The sequence below is a fragment of the Alternaria arbusti genome (genome assembly GCF_024043155.1).
Source record: "Alternaria arbusti strain BMP 1465 chromosome Unknown scaffold_33, whole genome shotgun sequence".
Lineage (NCBI taxonomy): Eukaryota > Fungi > Ascomycota > Dothideomycetes > Pleosporales > Pleosporaceae > Alternaria > Alternaria arbusti.
Genome location: NW_026249973.1, coordinates 1 through 20253, shown reverse-complemented (window position 1 = coordinate 20253; position 20253 = coordinate 1). Strand labels below are relative to the sequence as shown.

The 20253-nt window shown below is 52.9% G+C and overlaps 5 protein-coding genes across 5 annotated transcripts; 2 read left to right on the top strand and 3 right to left on the bottom strand.

The window, feature by feature from the left end:
* Window positions 1–4380: 4380 nt before the first annotated feature.
* J4E86_011336 (uncharacterized protein) lies at window positions 4381–5868 on the top strand (the record flags this gene model as incomplete). The annotated part of the gene is made up of 3 exons (XM_051451829.1): window positions 4381–4968; window positions 5022–5381; window positions 5431–5868. 3 exons carry the CDS (start codon window positions 4381–4383, stop codon window positions 5866–5868), a joined length of 1386 nt encoding a protein of 461 aa, XP_051296960.1.
* Window positions 5869–13254: 7386 nt separating this feature from the next.
* Window positions 13255–13619, bottom strand: J4E86_011335 (uncharacterized protein; the record flags this gene model as incomplete). Its single annotated transcript, XM_051451828.1, has 2 exons — window positions 13255–13286; window positions 13322–13619. The coding sequence occupies 2 exons, from the start codon at window positions 13617–13619 to the stop codon at window positions 13255–13257; spliced, it is 330 nt and encodes a 109-aa protein (XP_051296959.1).
* Window positions 13620–14354: 735 nt separating this feature from the next.
* Window positions 14355–15460, bottom strand: ERG3 (c-5 sterol desaturase; the record flags this gene model as incomplete). Its single annotated transcript, XM_051451827.1, has 2 exons — window positions 14355–15141; window positions 15192–15460. The coding sequence occupies 2 exons, from the start codon at window positions 15458–15460 to the stop codon at window positions 14355–14357; spliced, it is 1056 nt and encodes a 351-aa protein (XP_051296958.1).
* Window positions 15461–16171: 711 nt separating this feature from the next.
* Window positions 16172–17550, bottom strand: RBG2 (Ribosome-interacting GTPase 2; the record flags this gene model as incomplete). Its single annotated transcript, XM_051451826.1, has 3 exons — window positions 16172–16748; window positions 16800–17231; window positions 17522–17550. 3 exons carry the CDS (start codon window positions 17548–17550, stop codon window positions 16172–16174), a joined length of 1038 nt encoding a protein of 345 aa, XP_051296957.1.
* Window positions 17551–18234: 684 nt separating this feature from the next.
* On the top strand, window positions 18235–19065 carry J4E86_011332 (uncharacterized protein; the record flags this gene model as incomplete). The annotated part of the gene is made up of 1 exon (XM_051451825.1): window positions 18235–19065. A coding segment is annotated over one exon (831 nt), but the record flags the coding sequence as incomplete, so codon positions are not given.
* Window positions 19066–20253: the final 1188 nt, after the last annotated feature.

Below are 20253 nucleotides of genomic sequence, written 5' to 3'. Positions count from 1 at the left end.
TTGCAATCGCTTGCCATCTCACTTGTCTCAGAAGGCGAGCGATGCACGATCTGAAGGCGACGCCACTGAGATATAGTGTGTTTGATCACCAAGATCGATGTCTTCTGGAAGGCGATCAGAGTGGCGACATACAGCAGATCTGCGTGAGAGGTGTGAGTGCTCGAAGCAAAGGTATGCCGGTGGCAGTTCCCTACGGTGAAGGGTTTCTGCCGGGTTATTCCAGGTATCGCAGCGTGATGTAACATGTTGAGGGCCCAAGAGCAGGATATTCACTGCTAACGGTACATAGGATTCAATCGCTGTCGGTGTATATCAGACCGGCTTATGTGCCTCTCCATGGTTAGCTTTGGCGCCTGCATTGCATCGGCATTGCTGGATGGTACTACCGAGTTTGGCATGCGCCTTGCCATCGCTATTAGCCGCTGCTGTTTTACGAGCATCCTACGCCTCGTTCCCCTGCCAGACATGCCTTCGTACTTGCGGTGAGTGTTGGTCAAGCACACAATGCTGCAACATGATTGCGACTACTGCACATGTGGTTTGAGGTTTTGACCGGTCTCCAAGATTGTAAAGTGCAGTAGCACCCAGTCAACAACTTTGAGATGTCTGGCGGTCAAGCTCAAGTGCATCGTTGGCATTGCTTCAAGGGAGAGTGCCGCAATGTCGCAGATTGTCTAGAGTGAGCGGTGATTGGAGTACCAATGAGTAGTTGTATGAGATCAGCCTATTTGAACACCGCATGGTACATGCCGAAGCAGAATGCTAACGTAGAACGGCTGTCTAAAATGAACCGCGAAGATTCCATCCAAGATGATCCAATGAGTGGTACTCAGCAGACTGCCAAAGTACCTTCCGCCTACGGCTGGTACCGGGACAATGAGACTGAAGGGCAGCTTAAGGGTGAAGCGCCGGTAGCGATGCTTGTCGGTCTGTTAACGATCAAGGTTTCGAAGGAGTAGTCTGTGAGCTAGGCACACCGTTAAGCGGCAGCTTGGTGGCCTCTCAAGATGTGATCAACAGTGAGCCCTGGATTTCGTGGAGGGTTGTGTCTCCCACACTCGCATACAATGCGGTGTAGCTACGCGAGTACCAAGCCATGTGGAAGCATTCAGGGGATTGTACAGAGAGCTGTAACTGTACGGCGATGTTGAACACGATCTGATGGCGATGGCAGGGAACATGGTTGATGAAACACATCAGCGGCCCCGGGGAAGCGATCGGGCCTATCCGTTTGGTTATTGACATTCGCGGCTGACCTGTACGCCTAACCAAGGTGGGTCTGACAGGACGAACTGTGCGTCTTTGGCCCGCGGACCCAGGATCTGTGCTCGGTTAGCGACACGCGCATACATGCCGTCATTTGGCTAGCATAAGGTTCAGACGAACCACTCGCTTCACTAAGGATTTGACCTCTCGTGAAGCGGACACTAACACAGACAGACGATTATACGGCGATCACAGCCCAGTATCACCGAACAAGGACCGCGGATTGCTGCCGCTGGTTCCGTGCGCCGCCGCCGCTGCCGTCCGCATAGCCAACGTCTGTCATCAAAGTATCGACGAGCCGACCGCGGATGGGTAGCGCGAATGACAGGTTGCCTTGAGATATGTATGGCGACGATTGAAGAATAAGTGGTTCGGCTTGTTGCTCGTGGGCAAAAGATTGGGTTCTTGGCCGTATCTCGTATTCTTACAGAAGCCGCTCGAAGAAAGACAGAGATTGCATGCTCCTTACACGTCTCGGTAAACGCATGTGTTCTTGCACTGGAGCACTCAATGGTGGTCCGTCATCGTTTGGAGATGAAAGAGCGAGATTTGCTGTCCCATGATGGTGTCTAGCACTTGTTTGAGGCTACTGCAGGTCCACGATTTCGGAAGAAGAACTTCTTAGCATTGCAACCCCTCCAAAGCTCACTGACCAGCACCAAGCGCTTTAACCGAAGGACGGACAGTCACTCTCGAGCCACGCGGCTCAACGAAACCCTGGCCTTCGGATCTTTCTGTCCCAGTATGCGAGGTTGAAGCCATCGCGCTCTAGTCGAAATGCCGTAAGGGCCCGCGCGGGTGATCCGGTGAAGACATGCAACGCGATTGCTACACCCATGCACAGACATATGCCACACAGATTGGTTGCATCTTAATGTCAACCTATCTGGGGTCGATCACCAAGTCCGAGGGATGGAAGATTAGTGCGCTTGTCTAGGAGAGGTACAGGCCGACCGCTGCCATCCAGCATTCAGCTCTGCTCGCACAGTAGGGATACCCTGAAAGGAACCAACTGACAGCTGGCCAGTGCTGTCAAGGAGGAGCGGAGGGACGGAAGGGCGGCCATGCCATCTCGGTATGTTGAAATCCCGTAGTCGCCTACGCCGCTGCTTAGCATGTAGATCAAGAACACGATCTGATGCCCCTGCAGCTGTTTGATCTCGTATCAACACTGGCTGGTGATTTCAAATACATCGAGAGAAAACGGTCGTCAATCGGGCTATCTGAGATCAGACATATTAGTCTGGTCGATACGGGAAACCTGACCCGCTTAGAGATCCGGGCGCGTCGTTTGAAGTTAAAATCCAAAGATGGCGTTTTGGCTTGGGGTATAAGAGATCGTAGTACTAAAAGCCGTTGGTGGCAGGTCTAATGGCGCAATAGAGACTGTGCATACATCGGGAAGCGCGTGCCGTACATTAGTAGTACATAGCGTCACTCTAGAGACGTCGGCGACCGGGACGCCACGAGAGTCCTGAACTCATTGTTGGGCCACAGGCTGTGGCGGGTAACAATAAATGTGATCGCCCGTAACGCAGGGGCGTCAATAGCAAATATACACCTGCCTAGGTAGGCGGGGTTATGGGTACCTTTGGCAAGATTGAGGACGGAGCAATGTAGCTGAGAGGATACAAGATGAAGGGACCCAATAGTTTGGGAAGGTTCCAAGTAACCGGTCGAGTGGGATGAATGTCTTACTGCAAGATTGCCGTAATCGCGTGAGCAGTTATTTGGGGGCTAGTAGCGCCTTTGGCTTAGCATGTGACACACGTGACCTTGAGCTCTCCGCTCCTTCGCCGGCGGAGACCCTGTGAGAACCGTGATGCTATTCAAGCGCGTCGATCATAAAAAACACCATCGAAGTCGACAACCACATCTGCATCGCAATTGCGACTGTTTTCAGCTCCGACCACTGCCATGCTCGACCTCATAAGCCTTGAAACAAAGCCGAAGTGGGGCGGCATACCCGTCTGCTTCCCCGATGACAAGCTGGGTCTCCCATACAGACTAGGGCACGTCAAAATCTAACCAGTGCTGCGTCCGGGCGCCGCCATTTATTACCTAAGGCACTTCGGGTTTGAGACGTTCCATTCGTAGGTGTAGGTAATGAGAGTGTGTGGAATCACCGATGATTGGCGAGAGGGCTCCATCATGACCCGTCAACGCCCCGGGAAGAAGCGTCGTCCGTCACGCCGCCGTCGATTATCGGACGCAATAGCGCGTATCTGCACCCACGTGTGTAGGTACGGAAGACAAGGAGTCGCGCTTCACACTACGCCGACGACCCAAGAAATTGCCAGCCACGATAAGCCCGCATGCGAGGATCCTCACTGGGATTCCGGCCTGGCCCAGACGAGAACTCGTACCTCGTCAAGCAATTGCGCAAAGGGCTATCCGCCTCATTTGGTCATTTTGAAGTCATGCATGTTGCATGATGAGTCCTGAATTCCACGTCATCCACCACGGGCCGTCGAAGCAGAGGTTCACAATTGACCCTTCACGTTGACAGAGCCTCAACATTGACTTCTTGGGTGGCCCGCACGGTTGACTGTCGGTGGTCATCAATGTATCGCCCGATGGGGTGTGGCTTGAGTGTCCTGTCCTATGGAACCCCCACACTGCACATGAGACGGCGAAGCCATGCGTCCGTTCACACCTGGGGCCCATACCCCGGTTCCGCCTTGAGACTGCATCCTGGTCGGCTGCTGTGCCCCGTACATCCATTATTCTCTGCTGGCTAGCCTTCCACTAAACCACCACCCCAGTAATTCTTGGCTGCATGCGAGAGCGATATTCCTTGTCCTTCTTGCAACCATGCTCGCTCCTAACCCTAGTCCCTTCGGCTTGATCCACAACAAACGCCATCCTTGCTTCGCGGGATGCTCAGAGTCGTAGTATATCGAGTTGGCCCATTCATATGTAAAGCCCCAAACGCTCCCCCATACCACAGTCAGATCGATCGAGCAAGTCCACAACACTCCCACGTCATCTGATCCTCTATCTCCACCACTTTGTCTTCTTCTACACTTGATAGACCTATTCCCGACAACTCTCGGCCCAGCCCGCACTTGCATCCCATCTGCCCATCCCGTGGCACCAGCCTTCTTATCTACAATGGCTACTGTCGTTGCATCTCATAACATTGGAATCTGGCAAGATCGACGGGAGCAATCTATGCATATCCCCAACATGCATCTCACCAACATCATGCCTCCCTACGACCAGTCCAGGAATGTCACCAACGCCCCCGTCTCTCGCGACTACCAACCCACGTCAAACCACATGGACATCAGCATGCCCCTCTACCAAAACAACGCCCTCCCTACCTCGGTCCCATACCAAGCAGGAGCATTCGCATACGATCCCAGTTCGGTAAACGCATACAACATGCAGCAGCCTTCATACTACCCGCCGGCGATGCCCCATCCCGTTTCATACGCTTCCTCCCATGACGTCCAGCCGCTTCCCACCCTGCCGGATGTCCGACATGTTTTCAACCACAACGTCAAGTCTGAGGGTACATCGCCAGCACATTCAGGCCACAGCCACATGTACGCCGATCAGTCATTTACATCCGACTGCAAGCGATCAACCTCAGAGCCTACTGAAGGCAGTGGCGTGAACTTCGCCACGGATGTAGACACTCTCATGAGGGCTATCCAGGCGAAACAAACAAACCCGCCCCAAGAACCGGAGCAGAAGGTATGTGGTCTTCCATCGAGACACCCAAGCCGACCTTGCTAACCACGAAACAGGACGACGTAGTGAAGACTGCTCAGAAGCCAAGAAAGCGTTACCAGTGCACCGTCCCCAACTGCAACAAGAGCTTTTACCAAAAGACACACCTTGAGATCCATATTCGCGCCCACACTGGCGACAAGCCATTTCCTTGCAAAGCACCTGGCTGTGGTCAATCTTTCTCGCAACTTGGTAACCTCAAGACACACGAGAGGCGACACACTGGAGAGCGACCGTACAGCTGCGACATCTGTGGCAAGACATTTGCTCAACGAGGAAACGTGCGCGCGCACAAGATCGTCCACCAACAGATCAAGCCTTTCAGCTGCAAACTCGACGACTGCGGCAAGCAGTTCACCCAACTAGGCAACCTCAAGGTTAGTCGAACGCATCATGTGCCTCTACAACATCACTGACCGACTCTAGTCGCATCAGAACAAGTTCCACGCCGCTACTCTTAGATATCTCACCACCAAGTTTGCGACCATCAACCCAGGAGATTACGTCTCTCAGGAGGACAAGGAGCTTTGGGAGTACTTTGCCTCGCTATACAAGAACTCCAACAAGGGCATCAAAGGTCGTGGCAAAGATAGGCGCATCTCCGCCATGTCAGCGTCTGCCTCCTCATACCCTTCCTCCTACGCCTCCATGCCAATGGCTTCCATGTCTCGAGGCTACGCCAGCTCTTTCCACCAACACAGCAGCGATCGTAGCAGCCGCTGCTCTTCGATGTCGTCTGACACTATTCCAATCCAGAGGGCGGACAGCGCGTACGACTTCAGTGCACCCATGCACAACGGTTACCATCAGCCTCAAGGCAATGGCTACGACGACAAGGTCTTCCCAGAGCGGATGATGTACTGAGCACGCTTGAACACTTCGGAAAACCTCGGTCGAATTAGTGGGAGTTCTTGGATATCGGCGCTGAAACCTTGCGGGCATCGGGGTCACGGTTGATAGGTACCCAAGCTAGCGCAGCGAAGGGTACATTCGCATCTTCTCTTTCATTTCCTCCGTTTATACAGGCGTCACGGTATAGTCACGCTGCATCAGTAATGTCTGTTATGCATTTTCATGTATGCCCATCATGTTTGGCGTTCAGCACCTCATGTATCCTCATTTCATGTACGCTTGTTTGGCAATCGGTCGCAAAAGGTTTTCATTGTCGTTGCCATACCCCGGCGCGCATTATTGTACGAATAGAATAGCATTATGACACAAAGAACAATTATCTACCCAACCACCATTATCTTTTTCGGTTTCCCTCAAACATGAACAAAACGCAGCGTGGTGCAACATGACTCACCGCTCAACTGCTGTTGAACGGCTGGATGGTGTGCGACTGGCCCGCTGGTCATGCAACATGCAAGGCGACTGCCCAACCCATTCACCGCAGTTCTGCTTGCAACAACCTTCGCTTAGATTTGCGCCTGAAGGCTCAGTAGCTTGACATGCGGGTGGTGTAATTGCATTAGCTACACGCCCAAACGCACCTTAAATTTTAGCTGGGCTGTCCATGCCTGTAGAGTTCATGACAGGAACTGACGTTTCTGAGCTACGGCTCACTGCCGCCGATTGCCGACAAACTACGCACTGGCGCGAGTAAGTGGGTTGCAAGCTGCCTAAGGTAATGCGCCGCGCAGCACTTGCAAGCTTGCACAAGACCAAAGGCCCCATAGTGGACCGCAGTGATACACTCAAGATTCATGAACAGTTTTTCTGGCCCAATTTTCCAGTCAGTCTCCTCGTCGCACAACCGACCACCTCGCCATGTCCTCAGCGAGGCTGATAGCAACCCTACCGACCAATCGCATCTTGCGCAGAGCTTCTCCGCGGCTCAACAGTGGGAGGATAAAGCGCAATTGGGCAGGTCAAGAGATGTACATCCCGCGCTTCCGCCGCCCCCAGATCGCAGACCAGGTTTCCAAAGCCATATGTATGCAGGCGTTCTGAAGAGGATGTAGGACGGATCGCTAAGCGACCAATAGCACCATCTTTGGGCTGCTATGCGCCGGATTCCAAGGCGTGCTCAAACTCATTTACGAAGGCAAATGATATTGGCCATTGTCTGGAACGATCAGGGTACGTAACTTCGCCGTCTTGATGAGTCGCAAATGACGTTAAATACGGTGCGACTAGGCTTGAAATGCCCGAAGCCTCACTTGTACGCGCTGCCTGGCTACGGACGCTTGACACCTGAATCCGAGTGTGGGGTTATATCCGCAAATCGGGTACGATCTTCACACTCCTAATTGTCGATCCGTGTGTCTACGCAGGTCCAGAATTCAAGATGCCATGACGTAGGCCTGCCAACACTGCGCGAAAATTGGGCTTGCCTGGCGAGGCCTCATGATAGGAAAGTTCGTCGCATTGGGCGAGCACATGGATAGGGGTGCGATGCTGATGTGGATTGGAGTGGGAGTTGGAACCGGCCGTGGGGTGGGATGCCTATCACCTCAAGAAACCGAGGCATCGATTCTCGATGGACGGAACATGGCGTGATGGAACTGATTGGGCTCAAGGATGCGTTTCAAATCAATGCGGCTGCTTGCAAGGTCAGAAACTTGAGGGTACGTCTACGAAGCGTGGGGAGGGCAAACTGTTGGTCGACGTCTCGACAGCAGCAAGGTCGTGCCTGCCGTCGGCTATGTCACTGCTAGCGCACAACTCGCGGCTTCGCGTCCAACCTCCAACTTGACCCTCTCGCCTCCACTCTCTCAACGTCCTCATCTCGACACGTGGTACAACGTGTGCAATTCCCACGGTCTTGGTTCTCTACCTATGTCACTGTGGTTGTTTTTTGACGTTGGCCCGCGTTCGCAGATGATCGCAAAGGCCGCTTCCAGCGCGCATTGCTGTCTGGACCAGGACCGCGGAAGCCCCTGCGAGGGCCGAGGGGCACTCCCGCTGCTCTCGTCAAGATGCCGGTCCTCAGCTCGCACCCCCTGCCTCGCTCGGTTGAAATCTTCCGGAAGCAGCTTACCGTCTCACCGGGACCCTCTTTTGTTACCCATGGAGTACCTGAACATGGTAATTCGAGTCAGTCGATGTAGCTCTCGCCGACTTTGGCAAACTCTATGTCTTGTTGATGAGCTGGCCTGTCTCAGTGGCCAGGCATCTGAGTCGTGCGTACTACGGTTAAATCTATGCGAAAGAGAGGTCTTGAGAACACGAACGCGAATTCAAGCGGGTCAGGCAGCTTCCAAAATTGACGCGGCTTTGCAAAACTCGTCGGTGGGCCTGACGGAAACTCAAACATACGTCGCATTCCCGGCCAGAACGCTGCACATTGGTCGCCACGGCGAGACGAATGGCTAATGAGAGGCCACAGATGCATGCTCCGTACAGCAAGCACACAAAATGCCTTGGACGATAGGAAAACACCATTACAGGTCCGCTCCATCATGACGGCATCCGCGGAGCCGACCACTTTCATCATCATACATCCCGATCCTAGCACTGCAAGATCTAATCCACGCATTCTACCCCGAGATCTTTCTTGGGACATTGCATATGTAATGTGTGTACCCGTCCCCAGACACATGACTGTGTATCCCCACTCACGCGCTGCGAACGTGTGGTCTGAAACATACGCAAAGTTACACGGCATAAACCAGCTCGCTAAATTGGGCAGCCTTTCATCCTGCATCGAATCGCAAGTGCCGCCTGCAATATCGTTCTGCGGTGCTCTTCGGAGAATTCTCAGAGCAGATGCAGGGCTTGTATGGTGGCGGAAGACTTTGTCTGCATACTCGTCACAGCACTTGAACCTTAAACGCGGAGCCATCGAAGAAAATGGGAAAGCCGGGCGGCGGATGTGGTACTCGCCGTGAGTACGCGACACGCGCCCCATGGTGCATCAACCTCAGATACCACGCCTTCATCTCTGTTGGTACGTAACTGCTCGTATTGTCTTGATGCATGTCTCACTTTGACAGGTAAGTAACCTCCACCTGTATCCTGTCAGATTGCTGGTGCTTAGGCGAAATGAAGACTTGACAGGCGGATAGAGTGGAACACGTCCTTTTCGAGACCGCCATACATACGAACACCTGCTCTACCATTGGTCGGGTCCTTGTACCTAGCTCACAAACCTGCGGCATCTCAGTCACAATACGAGGACAGCTCGACCATGGGTTCCAATGCATCCTGCAACCACATCCATTCTTCTAGGTTACACAGTGTCATGGGCGCTTCACCCCCGGCCCTCGGCTCTCCATACTTTCACAGAGAAAGTGTGGTCTCGGACATGTCCGTCTGTATGCATCTTCCCCTGCATTGTACATGGCCATTTGTCCACCTCATGTTCGGTGGACTATCCCGACTGTTCGGCATGCCGATGCTGTTCTCGTACGTCTTGTTTTTTCGTCCATGGCTATTGCCACTCCCGAGCCGATTTGTCTTCAATACTGCCATATAGGGAACGCCTCCCGCAAACCCGGTTCAGCCTCCCTGCAATTTCAACTCCATGTAGCAAAATCAAGCGCAGTCGTACAGCGCTTGCTATTGTGCTCTACTGGACCGTTTGGGTGCAAGTAAAAGATGAGAATCTCGGGAGCCAGGGCACCCTGTCTGCATATGAAAACGTGTGCATATGCTCGCAGCAGCTTTCCGAAAGAGCATGCGCATGCAGACAACGAGCTTCTGGGAATAATGGAGCCAGGGTGTCGTGTTCCTTCTAGACATACCTGCATTCGATGCAGGAGGCCGGTCGGAACGGGCCTTGTACGGGCTGGATGCAGAGTTGTATTACTCCAGCCGAGGAACAATGAAAGGCGACGTCGGACTTGGCGAGAACGTAGGTATCATAAGCGTGGGGTTTGAGTGGCTATGAGACCAATATGGAGGACGAAGATCAGCTGATCAGTCCAGCGCGCGTGACAATATGATGTTCAACATCTCGTACCAGATTGAGAGGAACTTGCAGAACAGGAGGGTTCAGTCGCCCAAGGCGTAGCCGTCAAACCTGTCATTGAGCACCCACCACGCCTGAGTGTCAACCTTCAGAACTGTCAAGTTATCGATTGCATCTAGTATCATAGCGAATTTACCAAAACCTCCGTCGAATCATACCTTCTGTTCACAACATATCGTGTGCTCAGTAAAAATTACCGCACTTCCAAGCGAACGATGTGCTCTACGGGGCTCATCCCTCGCCATGTCGTTCACGACTGTGCTCAGACAATACCATCAGCTTCCAGGAACATGGCTGGAAAGTGATTGAGGTGATTTTGGTAGAAATCAATATTCGTCACCTCGGTGGCTGATATCGTTTGTGCAGCTTCATTTCCAGGTTTCAGAGCGGGTGACCAACTTCCGTCGATCAATGCTTCTGCCACACTTCCACAACAGGCTTTAGAAGCACTCTACGTAACGTCTTCAACGTTGGAGGGATATAATTGCACATATTTTCATTCGTATTGCAGTGCTTGGGCTGAATAGTATACATCGAGTATGTGGCTAGTTACCAACCTCGGAGAGCCACTCTAGAGCACTACGCCCCCAAATCTAGCCAATATGCCAATTATCAAGGCTCGCTTTATTGGCATGTCTGCACCACCATCCGTATATCAGTATACGAAAAGTACAGCAGCATCGTTAGCACTGCGACGAAGCTCTGATGGCGGTGGTAGAAATGGCACTGCATCACATATAGCACGACATGAACATCCGTCACGAGAAACAGTAGTTTCACAGCAATACGGTCGTCGCAAAGCAGCATAGCGTACAGCTAAGCATAGAAAGACTCGCTGCAACCCGGGCTCACCGTAGGCCGATCCTCAACCGCGATATCCCCTAGCTTTCCGTCAATCAGAATGACACGACTATTGAGGCAAGAAACCAGCAGATCCATTTGATGCCATACCAGCCGTAGTGTACATGATAGTGATGACACCGCGCATGTATCTGTACATGCATGCAACAGGGCGAGTATTCTCTTGCGAGGATACCTTACAATGTACATGTATCAAGGTATGCGATGCATCAGCCGCTCCATACCGTATGCTAAGCCCAATCCGACAAGCTACAGCGGGTGCACCGTTTACCATCATGTACGTCCAAGGCGAGACCGTGCGCCACCTACTTCTTTCAAGCATATCGTTAAGGTTTAACTAATGCGAGTAAACTTCAACCCTGAACCAAGATACGTGAAGCAGAGTAAACCAACAAGAGACACGTATCTCATCGGTGACACCGATGCACAACGAAGGACTTCATGATGATCTCGCCATGTACCGCCATGGTACCGGGGTGTTTCTGCGCGCTCCAATCAACTCGCAGGACACGTACTATGTGATCATTCGATGAGAAGAATTGTCAACGCTAATACCTTCAATCTTCCCCTCTCAACGACAGTCCCGCGGCATTGGTAGCTGTCATAAGACGCGCATTCCCATGGTACCCGTACTTGCTAGCGAGAAACCGGGGCGGCGTTCTCAGCTATGTAGGTACACTTCGCCACAGCAATTCACCCCGCAAAACGTATATCCCAATCAAACCCCCCAACCCACCAAACCAGCCCTTGGCTCAGCTCGATTACCACCCATGTAACTGCACATCCGGTAACCTAAATTCTAGCCTCGCAGTACCATCGATCCACACAGCGGTGAGAAAGGCAAGTTTGTGGTGTGGCGGGGGGGTCCCCAGTCCGAATCAGGAAGTTGGTGTGTGGAGGTGTGGGTGAGACTTGCTTTTTCGCATCCTCTCGCCTCGGTCCCGTTTCTCAACGTTGGTACATGTTAGCGAGGGCATCCTGGGAAAATGGCTGGGCACGGGAATTGCGAGGCACATGGCGAAGTGTTGGTCCTTTCTCACCGCTGGTTTTGCGTGCGCGAGGCTCGTGACGCTGATGCAGCTTTCGTTGAGGGGGTGGGTGGTTGTGGGAGAGATGGGGATGCCCCGCGATTTTTTGAGAGATGGCCGACTGTTGTTGCTGCTTCTCGTGTCTTCAGAATCCGCGGAGGGCTTCAAGATGGTCCGAAGATCCGAAGTGTACCTAGATATGCTAGCGCTTAACGAATGTGCCTGTTATGGAACGGGGCTGGGGGTCGGCTTCCCCGGGCGCATGATCATGACAGAATTGGGTGAGGAGCACATTCAGTTTCTTGAGATGTAGGCGGGAGACGTTTTCCTTTTACTGAGGCGCATATGCTTGGATGCAGTCTGTTCGTAACAAAGGTTCATCGCTATATGCGACTCTGCAACGCCATATAGTCCGAGAGTCACTGTATGCATTTTGTTATAATCTAGACTGTGAAGACTCTAGTCATATCTCTCCTCCGTCTGCGAATAGTAAACCTAAAACTAGTTGATTACGTGATACTCTCTAGCACTGTCGCCACCTTATTGGGAGAGAAACACTGTGGGTGCATCCATTGCTTCTCGTCTCCTATCTTCATTAAGTATAGAACCACAGTACTCATAGCTAATACCATCAATACTCAGGAATGTAGCTGCTCATACTCTCATCCAATTCCCTACATCTATGTTCCAATCTGCCCATCAGTGCCACTCATCATCTCCTCACACTCCATCTCCCCATCCACATCTCACTCCTCCATCCCCCAAACATCCCCAACCCTAAACCCCACTGGAAAAGGATCCTCATTATCCACCAAAACCTGCCTGTACCCCGTAATCCACGCCCTCCCCTTGACCCTCGGTAGAATCGCCTCGTGATCCCCAACTTTCGTCGTACCCAAAATACTACACTGAAACTGCGTTCCAACAATACTCCTATGAGTTAACCTCTGCCCAACCCCCAACAACCCCTTCGCATGCAACACCGCCATCCTCGCCGAAGTCCCCGTCCCACATGGACTCCTATCGAACCTGCCCGGGCTCACCACCACCGTATTAACACTCGCCAAACTGCCATCTTGCTCCTCCACCACCGGCCCCGTAAACTCAATCGCACTAACGCCCCTAATCTGCCCATTCGCCGGATGAACAGGCACATAAACCTGCTTTACCCTCTTAAAAATCCTCTGCCCCAATTCCACAAGCCGCCTCCCATGCCTATTCTCCACCCCAATCCCCGCCCCCAATTTCTCCGTATCCACAAGCACAAAATACATACCACCCCACGCAACATCCACCTCTACAACGCCCAAACCCTCGACATCAACCTTAAGCCCCAACTCCTGAACAAAAGCAGGAACATTATCAAACTCCACACTTCTCACCTTCCCCGCTTCACACTCCGCCCTCACCCTCACAACCCCCGCCGCCGTATCCAACACCACATTACTAACCGGTTCTCTCATCTCCAGCATCCCACTCTCCAACAACACAGTGGTAACGCAAATAGTGTTACTCCCGCTCATAGGCGCATACTCGTCGCTCTCCAGGATGAGGAAACCGGCGTCGGCGGAGGGGTCGCAGGGGGCGAGCAGCAGGTTCATGCATTGCGAGACGCGGCCGAGTGGTTCTTGCATGAGGCGTTGCCGGTAGTGGTCCGCGTTGTGGAGGAAGTATTGTAGTTTGGCGTACATGGTGGGGAGGTGGACTGGGTCGGGGATGCCGGAGGTTATTACGTCGCCGATTTCGCCTTCGGCGTGGACGGTTGTTATGTGGATCATGGGGGAGGGGGTGTTGGGTGGAGGGGTGGCCATTTTGGGGGTGGTAATGGCGGAGGGTGAGGGTGGGCAGGGGAATGATGGAGCTGGAAGGGGCGTTAGTATGTGTAGGTATCTTGATTAGGGATGATATGTATTTGTACCGACAGTTCAGTGATTTGATATCGATTCCTATGTCTCTTCCTTGCATTCGATAAGTTGGTAATGCTGTATATCCAAACTCCACACAATCGGCGCCTGGAAGATGTCCTTCAACAAGTTAATATTTCGAGAGACTATATATCTATCACCCCAGAGATAAACAGAGTCAGTGAACTATCGGATCCTATACACGACCCACACAAATGTAGTCGTAGGGCGTGCTGAGCACAGCCAAGTGCTGAGATGCATACCCCGCTTCCTACAACGAGGGGTCAAGCTTACCTACATGTCAAGACGAACTGTGTTTATAAGCACACTGCCACAAGCAACTGAGATCAGTGGGTCTGAACACTACACGTCGACAATATTACTATTACTATCCCAAGAGGCGACTCTTTCTCCCTAAGTTCTATGATATTACAAACAAGGACTTTGCTCTGCAAAGCGAGACTGCTATACTCAAACTTTTGATGCAGCGAACGCAAAGAATGGTATGTACACGCAGAAAGAGGTAGCCGATGACAGTCGGCCTGCGATCGCACAAGCATATATACACCTTAACCCCACCCATATCGTAACGGCGTCCCAAAATCAACCCAACCTGCAGTATGATGCAGTCAGGAAGAACGTCTAGCGGAGCTTCTTCGTCTCAGAAGCATATGTGCGATCGTTCTCGTCACCCTCAACTTCTTCGACCATCTTATCGACGGCCTCAGCTTGCTTCTTCCACTCGCTCTGGCACATCTTGAGTTCCTTCTGGAAGAGCTCGTCGTTGGGCTTCCTGTAGCTTCCACCAAGACGGTCCCACAGCGTCGTGTATTGACCGTAGTTGTAGTTGAAGTATAGGTGGTGCATGGTATGGCAAGCAGCACCATTGATGATAGGCGAGTTGTGCGCGTATTCGCCGTCGTGGATCAGGACGGTCCAGATGTTGACGAAGACGAAGAGGAAGACGTATGCGAATTTCGAAAGTGGGAACAGGAAGGGGAAGATGTGGTAGGGAAGGCCCTGGGCGTAGCCGTCGGCGGGGTGGAACGCGTGCGAGGCGAAGGGCGTGGGCATGATCCACTTGTGGTGCGGCTTGTGGACGTGTTTGTAGACGCGTGGGTGGTGGAGACCGCGGTGAATCCAGTAGATGGCCGAGTCGGTGAAGAGAAAGAAGAGCGGGAACTGCAAGTAGTTGTACCAGAGCCCTGGGCCCTGGTCTACCGTGTCGTATAGCTTGGAGTAGCCGCGCACTTCGAGCAGGAACCAGGGCACGGTGAAGATGGCCATGATGGGGAAGGCGATGTTGGCCTGCTTCATTTCGAGCTTGATCTGGTTCTTGAGGTAGCGCGGGTGGTTGAAGGTGGACTTGTCGAAGACGAGGAAGTACGAGGCGCCGGCGAAGACGTAGTATACTAGGACACCAAAGAGCCTGGAGAGTTGTTAGAGGAGTATTGCACAGAAGGCTCGGGCAGCGCATACCATGTGATGAGGTACAAGGACACCGCCTGTCGCCGCCAGTCGTCGCGTGTCCATTGGCTCATGTAGGCATACTTGGAGGGCTCGACGGAGAAGAATTGCGTCGAAGGCTCGTACTGCCAGGTCGCGTGCGGGAGAGCAAAGCCCGTAGGCTCCTCTCTAATGCTCGAAATCGTTGCATTGCCGGCGAAAGAGGGTGTGGAAGCGGGGAGGAGGACCGCGTAGAGAGGGTCGAAGAGAAACGTGTCTGCTAGTTCGAGGACGACGTCCATGGCTATTCGGCTGGGGCGAGGAGACGCCTCGGCGATCGGCGGATTCAGGTACGGAAGGCCTGCGATTCGTGATGTTTGAGGACCAACGGGCGCACACAATGCAGGTACACGTCACAACAAGAGACGGGCAAAATAAGAGCAATGCAAAGAGAGCAGAGTATCTAGGATAGAGTATAAACGAATGTGGGGAGGCGAATGCTCTCGTTCAAGTAGGTAGTCATAACGGCAACGCTTCCATTTATCGGCGATAAGTTTTCGGCGCCCCGAGTACAAGCGTCCCTGAGGGAAATGTCGCCAGGGTCCATGTTAACTGCTTTGGTTCCTCAACCGTGGACGTTGTGCCAATCAAGCGTCAAGACGGCCGACTAGAGACGCTCACGTGACTACGCATCACAATCTCGCGCGCCGGAATCGACGCATCCGCTGGTTCCGAGAGTGGACTGACAGCCCTACAGACGCTGCCCCTTATCAGATCTTCTCATCCGATGCTCGGAACATGCTCGGACGGTGACAGCACGGTTGACACGCCACTCTTGCGCTTACAAACCGTGATTGCGCGTTTTGTGGCGTGCATTGTCTTGACTGGTAGTGAGAATCATTTGTTGGTGGCATGGAAGGTTTGGTTCTAGGCGGTCTCGGCAGACCCTCTTGTGAGTCGTATACAGCTGATGCTCATTCGTCTCTATGTCATACCAGGCCTCGACAACACAATTACTTTGCCACAATGCTGACAACATCCTCATCGGCCACTACATGCCCTAAGCCCACCTTCTGCGGCACGTGCCTGGCACTTGCGCCCCAAACCAGCGCATGCTTGAACGTCTCCTTCAGTGTCCGATGAACTTGGTCGCAGACGTCTTCGATCGTGCTTCCGTGCCGTACAATGAGCGCCTCTGAGAAATCTGGGTCGTTGCCCTTCCTCTTTGTGTACACCCTGATCAACCTCAACTCTTCCCAACACCTGTCCACAACGTCTTGAATACCGAGATCGAGCTCACAGCTCATGACGACGGTGTGTGGCTCGCGTGCTAATTCGTCCAAGTGCGGGAGACCGATGCTATCGATCTTGTTGTACACGTAGAGACACTTGATGTATTTCCTGTGGTCCTTCATGATGACGTCGATGAAGTCGTCGACTGTTGCGTTTTCGTCTCGGACGAGGACTTCGCAGTTGAGCATCTTGTAGTCTTTGAGAATGTTGTAGACCATCTTCTCGTCGAGATGCTTGGGCGGGACCTGGAAGTTGATCTTCATGCCGCCAGCCTTCTTGGGCTTGAGATAGATATTTCTGTGTGTCGATGAGATTCTGCCATGCCGAGAAGAGTTGAAGTGAACTTACGGTGGCTCGCGGTTCAATCTGATACCCACAGCTTCCAACTCGGCTTCCAACAATCGCCTCTGTTCCGCCTTCTTCGTAGCATCGAGAATCATGCAGACAAGATCACTCGTCTTCGCAGCACTAATGACCTGTCTTCCTCGTCCCTTGCCCTCCGCAGCACCCTCAATGATACCCGGCAAATCCAAGACCTGAATCTCAGCACCACCATACTCAAGCACACCAGGAATCGCCGTAAGCGTGGTGAAGGCGTAGGATGCGGCTTCTGATTTTGTCTTTGTGACTCTGGAGAGGAAGGTCGACTTTCCTACCGAGGGGAAGCCAACGAGTGCAATACGCGCATCTCCGGATTTCGATACATCGAATCCTTGTCCTCCACCGGAACCTGCACCTGCAGCGGGTTCGAGGAGTTGTGCGCGGAGACGGGCAAGTTTTCTGTAGCATGGTTAGCATACAGAGACTATATATAGGAGTATAGATAGTGTACCCTTTCAGTAGACCAAGATGATATTCTGTACTTGAATGTCAGCACGTGATACACAGTGCATCCAGTATCAACAGACTGTAATCTGCTTGTACATACCCGTAGCCTTATTCTCTGCATCTCGTTAGCGCAAATACCATCAAAAAGCACTATCCCACTCACTCTGCGTCCTCCTCATCTCATCCTCAATCCTGGCGGGGCGTTAGCGCAAGGCCACATCAAAACTTCGGCGCTATCCCACTCTTTGATCTTCTCCGTAATATTCACCATCTTGACGGTTTACTTCGCACTCTTCGCACTCGGATAGAGAGGGACTGGGGTGAGGATGAACGGTAATCGCACTTTGTGGCGGGCTGCAGTCCGGCAATATCACGATGGTAAAGGTTTGGTGTTGCAGGCGCCCGCAGCCCAGCGCCATTGCGCTTCGGGCCTAGCGCGTGGGCTAGCGAACGCAAGATGCAGTGCGTCATCTGAAAGGCCATGAGCTTTCGCGCCACGCTGGTTTGTTTTGTGGTTTCTAGTGCTTAGTCTTGTTGCTTTCTTTCCTATGTTGTGAGTTTCTTACTTCTGTATCGCTTCTCGTTCTGGCTTGGAAGCATGTTGTTTAAATCCGAGGATCCTTGGCCGCGTTCGCACCACGACTTATTAGATCATTATCACGCTCAATACGATAAAGCTATCGCATCTGGGGAATACCAACCATTCTTGTATCCATGGGGAACCCTTGGCGCCCTTTTTGTTATCATATATCTTCTCATCCCGCATCAGAACCGCCCGTGGCTCGAGAAAGGACGATACTTGGCATTTGCATGGATTGCCGGATTTGCAACTTACAGTAACCTATACACAAAGGCGAGGGCTGTAGCACCAGCTTTGGGTATCGGTCTGGTCAACGCATGGAGCATAGCATGGGTTGGCGCGATCATAGTGTGCAACGATGCACAGACAGATTTCATGAGGATTGAAAGGACCGGAGGCGTCTTTGGTTCGGATCCAGACCAGGGGAAAGAGAAGACACAACACGATGGAGGTGCAGAAGCCAAAGAAGAAATCAAGAATCACATCTTAAAAGCCGACCTCGTCAACAGCTCCTCCGGGCCACGAGACCGCCACGGCCAATACGCATGGCAACCCTACCCTCTCCGCCCCTTCATCGAGCGCCTAGACTGGGTACTGGACATATTCTGCAACTTCCGGGGCATGGGCTGGAACTGGCGTACCACCGCCCTGCCCCCACCCCCCAAACCCATCCAGATCCAACTCGACGCCAACTCCCAATCCACCGTCCCAAAGCACACCTACAAAACCCACTCTGGCCAAGTAGCACAATTCACAAACCGGCGCTCCCTCCTCCGGCAAAACACCTGGCGCCTACTCAAAGGCTATCTAGTCCTCGACCTGCTAAAAACAACAATGATGTGGGATCCCTATTTCTGGGGCTTGACAGACAGAGCAGCACCACCCGCCCACCTCCCCTCCTGGCCCACAAACAGCCCGGCACTAACACACACATACCACCACCTCCTCAGCATGCTCGCCGTAAAATACGCGCTCCAAACCATCTTCGCCCTCGGCCCCCTCTTCTTCAGCGGCGCCCTCTCCCCCTCCATCCTCGGCGCCCGCGCAGAACCCTGGATGTATCCTGAGACGTGGGCGCCGTACAGCGTTGTCTTGGATAAAGGGCTCGCGGGCTGGTGGGGCAGTTGGTGGCATCAGACTTTTCGGTTTGCGTTCCAGGAACCTAGTCGGAAGATGATTGAGATGTTGGGGTGGGATAAGAGAGGGGTGGGCGCGAAGGCGTTGCAGCTTTTTGTCGCGTTTTTTCTGAGTGGCGTTGTGCATGGCAGTGGGAGTTATACTGCGACTGGGGAGACGAGGCCGGTCAGGGGGCCGATGGCGTTTTTCTTGCTGCAGGCTGTGGGGATTTTTGTTGAGGCATGTTTGACGCAGGCTGCGAAGGGAGCTGGGCTGGGGAGGAATCTACCTAGTTGGCTGAAGCGGGGATGGACGTTTTTGTACGTTCATGTCTGGTTTTATTACACGGCCCATCTTCTTTGCGACGACTTTGCTCAAGCGGGTGTTTGGCTCTTCGAACCCATTCCTATCTCTCTGTTTCGCGGACTGGGGTTCGGGCCTGATGCGAGAGATGGGTGGTGGTGCTGGGGCGGACAGCTTGTACGATGGCATCGTGGCGATACGTGGTGGACGACTGGTATTGCGGTTTAGAAGCTTCTACTGTCTCCTACGTGTAAGTCAATTGTCACATAGCGCCTGGTAGATTACCTACATACAGCACTGTAGATCGAACGATAGACTCTGAAGGAATATTCCATAACGTTCAGACTTGTATGTCCCGTATTTCATCAAAGAGAAGGTTCCTCCGTTTTCACTTCCTCAGTCACTGCGAAAGATCGGTTGCCTTACCTTACGTGTCCAACCAACACCCATTTTCTCTATTTCACAGCTCACTCCCACCTGTCAGTACACGTACCTCGTACCTCTTACCAGTCGCGAATACGCCCACGTTTCCACATTCCCTCTGCCACCAAACTCCCCACTACGCACGTCTTCCACAACACCCCGAATTCATCTTCATTCTCCACCCTCCGATTTGGAAAAGAAACCTTAATAATGGATCCCTCCCCAACAGCAACAGAAACAATATTTCACCTAACATGGCGCTACCTCTCCCACGCCGCCGTCCCCGCCATGCTCCCCTCCAGCGCTCTCGACGCCAACGGATCTATCCCACGGTCGTTTTGTCCAGACGTTTATGATGGGGTGAGGAAGACGGTGGGGGAGATGAGGGAGGAGGGGCAGTGGGCGGTTTGGTATTGGGTTGTTGGGCCTGGAGATAGGGAGGATGGAGGGAGAGAAGGGGAGAGGGATGGGATTGGGCAGAGGGATGACAGGAGGGAGAGAGTAGGATGGCATCCGTGTTTTAGGTTGCCTGCGAATCGGTGAGTGCGGGGG